The sequence below is a fragment of the Lithobates pipiens genome, unplaced genomic scaffold (assembly GCF_037356315.1).
Source record: "Lithobates pipiens isolate NorthernLeopardFrog02 unplaced genomic scaffold, aLitPip1_a1.2 Scaffold_1, whole genome shotgun sequence".
Lineage (NCBI taxonomy): Eukaryota > Metazoa > Chordata > Amphibia > Anura > Ranidae > Lithobates > Lithobates pipiens.
This window is the reverse complement of record NW_027507685.1, coordinates 224,370,887-224,381,165: the sequence shown is the minus strand read 5'-3', so window position 1 is coordinate 224,381,165 and position 10,279 is coordinate 224,370,887. Positions and strand designations below refer to the sequence as shown.

The 10,279-nt window shown below is 42.3% G+C and overlaps 1 protein-coding gene across 3 annotated transcripts in view; it reads left to right on the top strand.

The window, feature by feature from the left end:
- The first annotated feature begins 1,579 nt into the window (after positions 1-1,579).
- The window catches only part of CYP21A2 (cytochrome P450 family 21 subfamily A member 2), a 31,809-nt gene continuing 23,109 nt past the window's right edge, over positions 1,580-10,279 (top strand). The window contains exons 1-4 of one of the 3 annotated variants that reach the window (XM_077483670.1): positions 1,580-1,831; positions 3,612-3,701; positions 6,524-6,678; positions 8,483-8,578. In XM_077483670.1, the coding sequence (XP_077339796.1) occupies positions 1,597-1,831; positions 3,612-3,701; positions 6,524-6,678; positions 8,483-8,578 (576 nt within the window). In that variant the 5' untranslated portion in view covers positions 1,580-1,596. The remainder of the gene's footprint in view (positions 1,832-3,611; positions 3,702-6,523; positions 6,679-8,482; positions 8,579-10,279) is intronic. The other 2 variants (XM_077483653.1, XM_077483661.1) reach the window with 2 other exon arrangements.

Genomic DNA, 10,279 nt, shown 5'->3' with positions numbered 1-10,279 from the left:
ATTGTAATTTTAAGAACGGTCATTCGATTTTATAATCGTTAGTGGGGTAAAATCGATGTTTGTTTTCAACCACAGTGGCCACATGAAAATTTAGAAATAATAGAAAACTTCTTGGTCAAAGGAATTTTTAGACAGTGTATGTGGTTTTCGTTCAGAAATGACATTAATTTTAAAACAGAATGTTAAAAGCAAGTGAAATTTTCAAACAATATTCTTTCATTCAACGAATGTACAAAGATTTTTCGCATGAATATTCTCGTCTGAAAATTGATCGGTGTGGCCAGCATAAGGCATGGTACACACCTATGCAGTTTGCTTTTGAATCGTTTCTGCAGTGCTTTTTGCTGTACGGTTTGATTTTTGCAAACGTGATTTTGCTGCGATTTGCGTTTTTTGCAATTTTTTTTTATGCTTTTTTCTTTTTTTTTGGCCAATTTGTTGTTGGGCAGATAAAAAAAAACACAAATTGCTGCAAAAACACACTATATGCTTTTCTGCATCTTCTCCATTAAAGTATATTGAACCAAAAAAGCACCATTTTGCGTTGAAAAAAGTCCTTAACACTTTCCAAATACACAGCGGCTGAAAAAAAAAAAAGGATAGATGTGAACGTGTCCCATAGGAAACCATGTTAAATGAACTGTATGTTTCTGCAAAAAGCACCAAAAAACACATAAGTGTGAACCAGGCCTAAGGCTTGATTCACACTAACGCGATTTTTGATGCATTTTGCAGAAATGCAGGGAAATTTTTTTACATGGCTTCCTATGGAACATGTTCACATCAATGCACTTTTATGCCTCTGTGTTTTTGGAAAGGGTCGGACTTTTTTTTTCATGCAAAATGCAGCGTTTTGCATGTAATAGAAGTCAATGGACCCACATCAAAAACGCAAGTACAGCGTTTTTACTGCGTTTTTGCCATGATTTGAGTTTTTTTCATTTCTTTTTCCATTTTTTTACACTGTATATAGCTGGTTGCTAAGCAACCACACTGTAAAAAAAAAAAAAAAACCACCGCAAAACGCGGCAAAAACACATGTCCAAAAATGCGGCAAGCACCGCAAAAAGCACTGCAGAAACGCTCAAAAGCAACATGCATAGATGTGAATCGAGCCTAAGAGTATTGGTAAAATAATGGGGTTAAAAAGACTAAAATTAACCCTTTATAGTACAAAAAGAGCAAATCGCTACTGTAAGGGGTTAATGTTTTTTTTTTACTGTGGAACAGTCAAAGTAATATTTACAGTAGCGATTATTTGCTCTTTTTATACTATAAAGGACTCTCTTTTTTTTTTTTAAACCCCATGATGTTACTGGCTGATTAATCAATTATGAAAATTTTAAGCGATTAATTTCATAATCGATTAGTTGGCAATTAATTGTTTCAGCCCTAGTTGTACTTTATATTTGCTGGTGACATAAGGAGAAATCATGTACTGGCAATTGGTAATCCTTAGTAACATTCAGGTCCCCTATGTTCCATGAGCACTCATCTGTCAGTCATCACGGCTCCTCCCTTTTGTTTCTGCGGTCTTCTCAAGGTTATACCCATCCCTCTACAAATACTCCATCAATCCTCAGTGTGTGCATCAGTATGGTCATTCTGCTGCTATTGCTGCCTCTGCTCCTCCTGGTCTGTCTGTACTTTGGATGCTCACCATGGAGGATCCCAGGATCACCCCAGACTGGCAGAAAGTACCCCCCACGTCCCCCTTCTCTACCCTTCCTGGGTAATATGTTTGATCTAGGACGCTCAGATCTACCTCTCCACTTCCTACAACTTTCCCAGAAATACGGCCCCATCTTCCGACTGAGCTTCTGGGGAAAAGGTAAGTGCAAGAGTTTGTGTATAAAGCTTACAAAACATCCTTTTTATAACTGAATTTTTAATTTGGAGATTATTCAATGAGTTGAGACAGTGCAAGAAATGACTTACTGTCTTCTCTGCACCACATTTTATTGTAAAGTGTAAGCCAAACACAAAATGAACAGGCTGCATGTAAGCTGATTATTTTCATTGCCCTGACACACAATCTTTGCAAATAACTCACGTGGAAAGTAGCTGTGTTTTTAAAAATATATTTGAAACCTTTGCGCATCAGCAATGACAGGTTCACACTATGAATCGCATGGGAACGCGCGCGGCATTCCTGTGCCATTCACAATTCGATTCAGTGCAATTTGAGTCTTCATTTTGAATGGGCTCAAATCACATAGCATTGCACCAAAGTTGTACATGTACTGCTTTTGGAAATGCATTGCAACCGGATAATTTCCAAGTCTCTAACGTGAAATATCTAACAAGAAAAATATGCCTAACGATAGCATATGAAATTCACATAGATAAAAACAACTTTGTCTACTGACCCATGAAGCTTGTAACTGTAAAGCCTCATACACACGATTGGACTTTATACAAACTTTCCCGTGGACTTTTGTACAAAGGGCGTTGCCCGTGAACTTGTTAAGCATACACACTATCAGACATCTTCAGCCAACTCTCACCAAATCACGTGGTTTTTCTGCTCTTTACTGCCATCTTTGGTCAACTTCTGTATTGTTGTCTGATCTTTTGCATTGGTTCTGAGCATGTGTATTTGTAAAGTCCGATGGTTTTCTGTACACACGATTGGACTTTGCTCCATCAGATTTATGTTGTCGAAAAGTTTATCTGTTTTCACAGCCAACATTTGTCCGATGAAAACTGAAAAAGTTTGTCCAATGGATTGTACACACGGTCGGATGTTGCCTTAAAACAGCTTATTTGCATGTTTGTTGTCAAAAAGTCAGATCATGTAATTTACTCTAATCAGCCTGATTAATGCCTTTATTCTCATTCTCTATTTAATTATTATTTCCCTGATTTTAATTTCTTATATTTTATAAACAATTAAAACTTTTTTTTTTTTTGCTTTGTTCATTAATATTTGTATACCTTTAAGATATATTTACATGTTTCACATAAAAACTGCAAAAAAAAGTATTTCATTTGTAAAATAACTTTTCAGTGTTTTCTACCATTGCTGACAGCTGAAGTGTAAACAGCGAGTACTAAAATAAAAGACCCTAATCTTACTTATTATTTTATTTCTTTACACATTACATTACTTTTCATTACATTTCTTTACATTTGATTGAAGCAAAGAGTATTCTGTGTTATTTCATCACCATTTTGTTTAATAACCTAATATTCAGGGGTTGTAAATCTTTAAAATAAAAAATTCTTCTGAATCGTAAGAGAATCGTGATCTTTATTCTAACCAAATAAATCATGATTCTCATCCTTATCCAAAATCATGCAGCTCTACTGTATAGGCACTATTTTTATTTTTATTTTTAATGTTTTACATATACATTTACATTACATTGCTATACCTGCAAAAGGGGCCAGCATGAAGCGATCTAGCAGGACTTAATTATCTGACTAAAGTTCCACTTTAAGGTTGTATGTACTGTAGTTAGAGAAACTGGCAGAATTTGTGTGAGCCAATTAGGTCGGAAGATCAGAAACCCTTTGAATTGGTGCAGCTAATGTCATCTACAGAACCTGGAATTCACCCTTTGCAGCTTTGTGACTGTTTTTTGTTCTTTTTTTTTGCCACAAAATAGATATTGTTGTGTTGAACAGTGCAGGGTTGATCCGCGAAGCTCTGGTCAAGAACTGGGCCGATTTTGCTGGGCGACCCAAGAGCTATGTTGGTAGGTACCTTCATTTTATATCCTTCTGTTACCTAAATTCAAATAGTTCAGCCACCATGACTCCTGTATCTAAAAGATATCGCCAAAATCAATATGGTGACATGGTGTTCTAGGGAGCCAGGCCTAAACCTGACTGACCTCATCAGCTCCACAGCTCTCCATTCTAAAGATATCTTGGTGTTCGTAGTAAGTTTCATGGTTTGCTCGCTCTGAGCTTTTTCTCTACTCTTTGGCCAGATATGTATTTGGTACATACAGTATATGCTAGTGGAGAGGTTGTTGGATAAACAAATTCCAAAATTCCTCTAGAACAGACTTTCACAACTAGAGTTCCGTGGAACCCTAGGGTTCCTTTATGCCGCATACACACGATTGGACTTTCCTTCAGACTTGGTCCGGAGGACCGGAATCCGCTGGACAATTCGATTGTGTGTGGGCTCTAGCGGACTTTTTTCCCCCAAAAGTCTGACGGACCTAGAAATAAAACATGTTTCAAATCTATCCAACGGACTAAAAATCGGGAAAACCGTTCGTCTGTGTGCTAGTCCAACGTACCAAATACGATGCAAGGGCAGCTATTGGCTACTGGCTATTGAACTTCCTTGTTTATGTCATCACGTTCAAAACAAATGGACTTTTGAACGGGCTAAGTCCGGTCATGTGGGGCCAAGTCTGTTTCGTTCAGAAAGTCCGTTGGACCTCCGCCGAAAGTCTGTCGGGAAGACCGTCGGACCTAGTCTGTCGAAAAAGTTTGGTCGTGTGTACACGGCATTAGAGGTTGCTAGGGGTTTCTTGAGCAAAGATCAGATTAGCTACCACTAACTTCAACAATCTTTTCTGGTATCTGTAATGGGAGCATTCTTCCCACTGACCATTAATGTAAGGGACATTCTTACCACTAATCTACTGTAAGGAGCATTTTTTTTTCCACTGACCCCACAATGTTAGGGGAGTTCTACCCACTCACCACCAATGCAAGGAGCCTTCTTCCCAACTACCACCAATGCAAGGAGCTCCTAATGACCACCAACGTATGGAGAATTCTGCTCACTGACAACTCCCGTAAGGGATATTCATTCCCAATAGCCACCCACATAAGGGAGCATACTTACGATTGACCAGCAATGTAAGGAGCATTCTTCCCATTGACAACCAGTGTACTAGGACTCTCCACTAACCACCAATATTAGGTAGCACTTCTCTCCTGGACATCAATGTCGGGGGTCACTTTTCCACTGAACTCATTGAATGTTAGGAAGCATTACCATTTCCACTATCGGTGTTTCTTTTCTGGTGATTATTATTAGAATTTCATTATTATTACTGAAAATGATATAGTCGTATAGGGAAGACTTAAGTGTCCAATAGGCTAAGTATGCCACATCTACAGCTTGTTCTTCATGGTAATGTCCCATAAGCTGTAGATATAATAACTATTAGCAGGGGTTTTCTAAGACCTGAAAGATATTTTAAGGGTTCCTCCATGTTAGATTGAGGAAAGGCTGCCCTAGAACATGGAATTGTAGGACCATGGGCACTCAGACAAGGATTTACACACTTTCATCAATTTTTCCCCTTTCAGCTAATACATTTTATTACGTTGAAAGGCAGTTTCCATTTTGTACTGCATTTTTGTCAACTTAACCATCTTTTTTTAAATTGAGTGAGGAAGGGTTAGAACCCCTCTTAGATTTGTATTGCTCTATGTAAACCGGTTGCCCTATTGAGGGTATTTTCCTTACAGGTGTGTCTTAGACCACAATTGGGTCACAGTTAGCCCATGCAGGAAATGCAGCAGGTTCACACAACTTCCTCTATCCCCTGAAACGTGTACTTATCTTCTCTTAACTTCCCCAACTCTCCAGTTGGCAACAAAGAGAAATTTCCATTCCTTCTTCATATAGGGGAACATGTAACTTACTCCCACATGGCGTTGCTGGTTGGCGATTGGCCTCACACACACCCACCCAGCACTGTCACATGAGGGTGAAAAAAAAAAATGACAGCTTACATTACAAAATATATTCAGTGCCTAGGAAAGTCCTGCAATAACACGATTAAACAAAAGTGGCAACTTGCCTTACTCAGGGCCTCCTCTTTGCGCACAATGACTGAAGAGGGTAGTGGAGATGAGAAAGGAAGTAAACGATGAGCAGTTCGGGAGAGAGGGCAATAAAATAAATCTATTGCTTTGCCCTTCATTAGCAAAATCACAGGTGGGCTTTAAAACCAGACTAATGGACTTGAATTCATCCATTTCACTCCTTGGCATGAGGCATTCTAAAACTGATTTATTGCTGGTTTGTGAGAGATAGTATCATAATCAGTAAGGTGTTTTGGTATGAGCCTGCATAATGAAAAGACATTGGTCTCCCAGTGCCTCCAACCAATGTGCAATACAAATGTAGATATGATGTATTAAGATGTAGAGGGATGTTCTAAACCCTACATCACATAGAGCAGGGATATGCAATTAGCGGACCTCCAGCTGTTGCAAAACTACAAGTCCCATCAGAGTCTTGCTATGCCTCATGGGACTTGTAATTCTACAACAGCTGGAGATCCGCTAATTGCATATCCCTGACATAGAGCATTTATCTTTTAACTAGCAAAAATATGCTCATTCGTTCATGAATGCAATATATATAGAAGTACGTGTTGGTTGTGGTGTGGGTGAGGGCCAAAACCAATAATTAGAAGTAGAATTTTTCTACAATAGACTAAAGCCACCTTCATACAATCCAGCTACTGGAAGTGGTTGAGCTCCTGGCTGCTGCTGCCACCATCGATACAATGCATTATGTGTCCTGTCTGTGATTCAGGTGACCTGATATCTTATGGCGGGAAGGATTTGTCGTTGGGAGACTACACTGCTGTCTGGAAGGTACAGAGACGTCTCACACACCTCGCCCTACAGAAAAGAGTGCGCCAGGGCCTGGACAACCTGCTGGAGGAGGAGGCTGTGAAGCTGTGTCAGGTGACAGTTTATGGGGGGGTGGGCTGTTTTTCAGTCATATCTGCAAATATCTAGATGGGAGCTGCCACCTTCCACCGCCATCCAGGTATCTTGCCAATTCCAGTGCAGTGCAGCTGAACATTTTTGAGAGATGTTGGTGCCTTGGAACTTCTGGGCAGCCCAGGAGTCCGAATTTTCCTTTTTGGTCACTTTAAACTTTTGAAGCCCAACTCCAGCCAAAAACATTGTATTTTGGAATAGAGTGTAAAAGAGGTTATGTTTTTATTGTCATGTGTATCTCAGTTGGGAAGATGTCCCTCTGACTTCCTGTCGCAACAGGATGTGATGGAAGATCTCTCCAACAGTGACATCAGCAAAATCAGCTTTAATGTTCTAGCACAGCAGTCCATAACTGTGGCCCATGGGCCAGATATGGCTCTTTCCTTGCCTTTATCTGGCCCATCGGACACCATTCCTCCCACTGACCTCAACAATGAGGCACCAAAGATGGGGCACCCCCCCCCCCACTGGCACCAAATATGGGGCACCATTCCACCCCCCCCACTGGCACCAAAGATGGGGCACCACCCCCCCCCACTGGCCCCAAAGATGGGCACCATTCCCCCCCCACTGGCCCCAATGATTAGGCACCACCCCCCCCCCCCCTCACTGGCACCAATGATTAGGCACCACCCCTCCCCCCCACTGGCACCAATGATTAGGCACCATCCCCCCCCCACTGGCACCAATGATGAGGCACCATCCCACCCCCCACTGGCACCAATTATGGGGCACCATTCTTCTCACTGATACCAATGATGGAGCACTATTCCTCCTACTGACCACACTATGTTGTGTTTTTGTTTTTTTTACTCTCGCTGACCACAAATCCTGAGGCATTGTTTTCTCTCACTGACTCTTGGGCATTTCCTACTTCCACTGGCCACAGTTTGGCCCCCTAAAGTCTAAACTGGCCCTTTGTTTTAGAAGGTTTGGAGAACCCAGATATACCAGAGCCCCATAATAATGCATTTCACCCCCTACTGGGGCTTAATTGTAAATGTGCTGAAACAATTTGATTTAGCTATCTGGGAAAGTAATGTGCTCCATTTGCTTTCTTGTCTTGGTGACCACTACACACTTGTTTCACATATGGGCATCACAGGGACAGGGTGTAAGGAAAAAATGTCACAGACAACAGGAAATAAAAACAAAAGGACCTGGAAGTTTCAGGGGAGGACTGGGCTGGGTACATGGAGGCATTTTGCTTCTTGGGCCAGTACTAGTAAGACTAGTGGCCCTGAGTGGCGATATTTCATTCAGGAATGAATCAGCATAGGACTAGCTGAGCATTATATAGCTATCTGCTCCCCGTTCAGATCACCAGGCAGAGGGAAGTCTTCCATCACCAGTTTCCAGTTGTAACCCTGAGATGCAGTGTGATCAAATATTGATTAAATATTGATGATCGAATAGTCATGAAAGGGCCATATTGTTGCCTTTGCTCCTCCAATCCTATAATTTTCGGTCCACCACTGGGTGGTCTCTCAAATGTGGATGGACAGGAACTCTCAGTGGGACAGAATCCACCTCAAAGAAATATGGCAAGAGATCTCCCTGTTGGATTACATTATACCTATTAAGAAGCCAAGGCAGACTTGGCCCACCAGCCTTCATCTAAAAGTAAGATGTCAGTTTTGTGTGGACTGACATTTTAAGTTCTGATGCTATGACAAAGCGACAAAACAGTGCAAGTATGACATGGAGTAATGGGTTTGAATGACAGGGTTGGGATATCAACTGGCTGTCATTATTCTTTCTCTAGGATTTCCTCCAGCGACGTGGGGATCCAGTGAATGTAGCTGAAGAGTTCTCTCTGCGCACGTGCAGGCTGATTGCAGCATTGACGTTTGGAATAAGTGTAAGATATGCTGATTTTAAACTGTTTCCCTTTCACCAGGGGGGTGGGCCAGAGCTTTGTGATGGCTCTTGATATAAGTGACTCATAGGGAAAAAGTCCAACTTCTGGCAAAAAAAGTTTTCCCTCAGTGGGGCTGTGCCCGCATTGCAAGGGTTGACTGCTCGTTTTTGGCTAGGAGAGTGGACCAGTCCCTGTGGCTCCTACTCCCCACAGTCTAGCCATCTTGTGTGTTGGATTGTTCATGATGTCATTAAGCCCATAGACCTGCTCTGGACGTGAGGCCATCAGGAACAGTCCACCATTGGATCATGGGGAAGCAATGTTTACCACTGGAGTGGAGGATCAGCTTTCTGGTCACCCCTGGACAAAATAAACAGTTACCCATACAGTGCTGACATAGCCCCACTGCATGGGGAAACAATTTTGCTACCATTAAAGGTAGTGAGTGTACAGCTTGTATAACAGTGTAAATTTGCTGTCCTCTCAAAATAACTCAACACACAGCCATTAATGTCTAAACCACTGGCAACAAAAGTGAGTACACCCCTAAGTCAAAATGTCTAAATTGGGCCTAAAGTGTCAATATTTTGTGTGGCCACCATTATTTTCCAGCACTGCCTTAACCCTCTTGTGCATGGAGTTCACCAGAGCTTCACAGGTTGCCACTGGAGTTCTCTTCCACTCCTCCATGTTGACATCACAGAGCTGGTGGATGTTAGAGACCTTGCACTCCTCCACCTTCTGTTTGAGGATGCCCCACAGGTGCTCAATAGGGTTTAGGTCTGGAGACATGCTTAGCCAGTCTATCACCTTTACCCTCAGCCAGTCCTGGGACAAGGCCAGGTGCCCAGGGTGAAGATGGCAAACTGCACCCCCCCCCATTTTTAAGAAAGAATCAATGTGCTGATGGGCACATTTTATGTTAAGGGACACTCTAATGGGCAAATTTTATGTTAAGGGGCACTCTGATGGGCACAACAAAATGTACCTCTTAACATAAAATTTGCCCATCAGAGTGCCCCTTAACATAAAATGTGCCCATCAGCGTGCTCCTTAACATAAAATAAGGGTTACGCTGATGGGCACCTTTTATGTTAAGGGGCAAGGAGCAAGGGGGCGGGCGCACGCACACACGCAGCATTGCTGGGGAAACCCACGGTCCCAGCAAACTAGTGAGGGCGAAGAATAGGACACTTCACTGTGACCCCCATCCCCAATAAATCGTTCCGCCCCTTATGCCCCCCCCCCCCCTTGTACCGGCTCTGCCCTCAGCTTCTTTAGAAATGCAGTGGCTGTCTTGGAGGTGTGTCTGGGGTCGTTATGTTGGAATACTGCCCTGCGGCCCAGTCTCCGAAGGGAGGGGATCATGCTCTGCTTCAGTATGTCACAGTACATGTTGGCATTCATGGTTCCTTCAATGAACTGTAGCTCCCCAGTGCCGGCAGCACTCATGCAGCCCCAGACCATGACACTCCCACCACCATGCTTGACTGTAGGCAAGACATACTTCTTAACACCATCTGAACCAAATACGTTTATCTTGGTCTCATCAGACCACAGGCCATGATTCCAGTAATCCATGTCCTTAGTCTGCTTGTCTTCAGCAAACTGTTTGCAGCCTTTCTTGTGCATCATCTTTAGAAGAGACTTTCTTCTGGGATGACAGCCATGCAGATAAATTTGATGCAACCTGAGGCATAT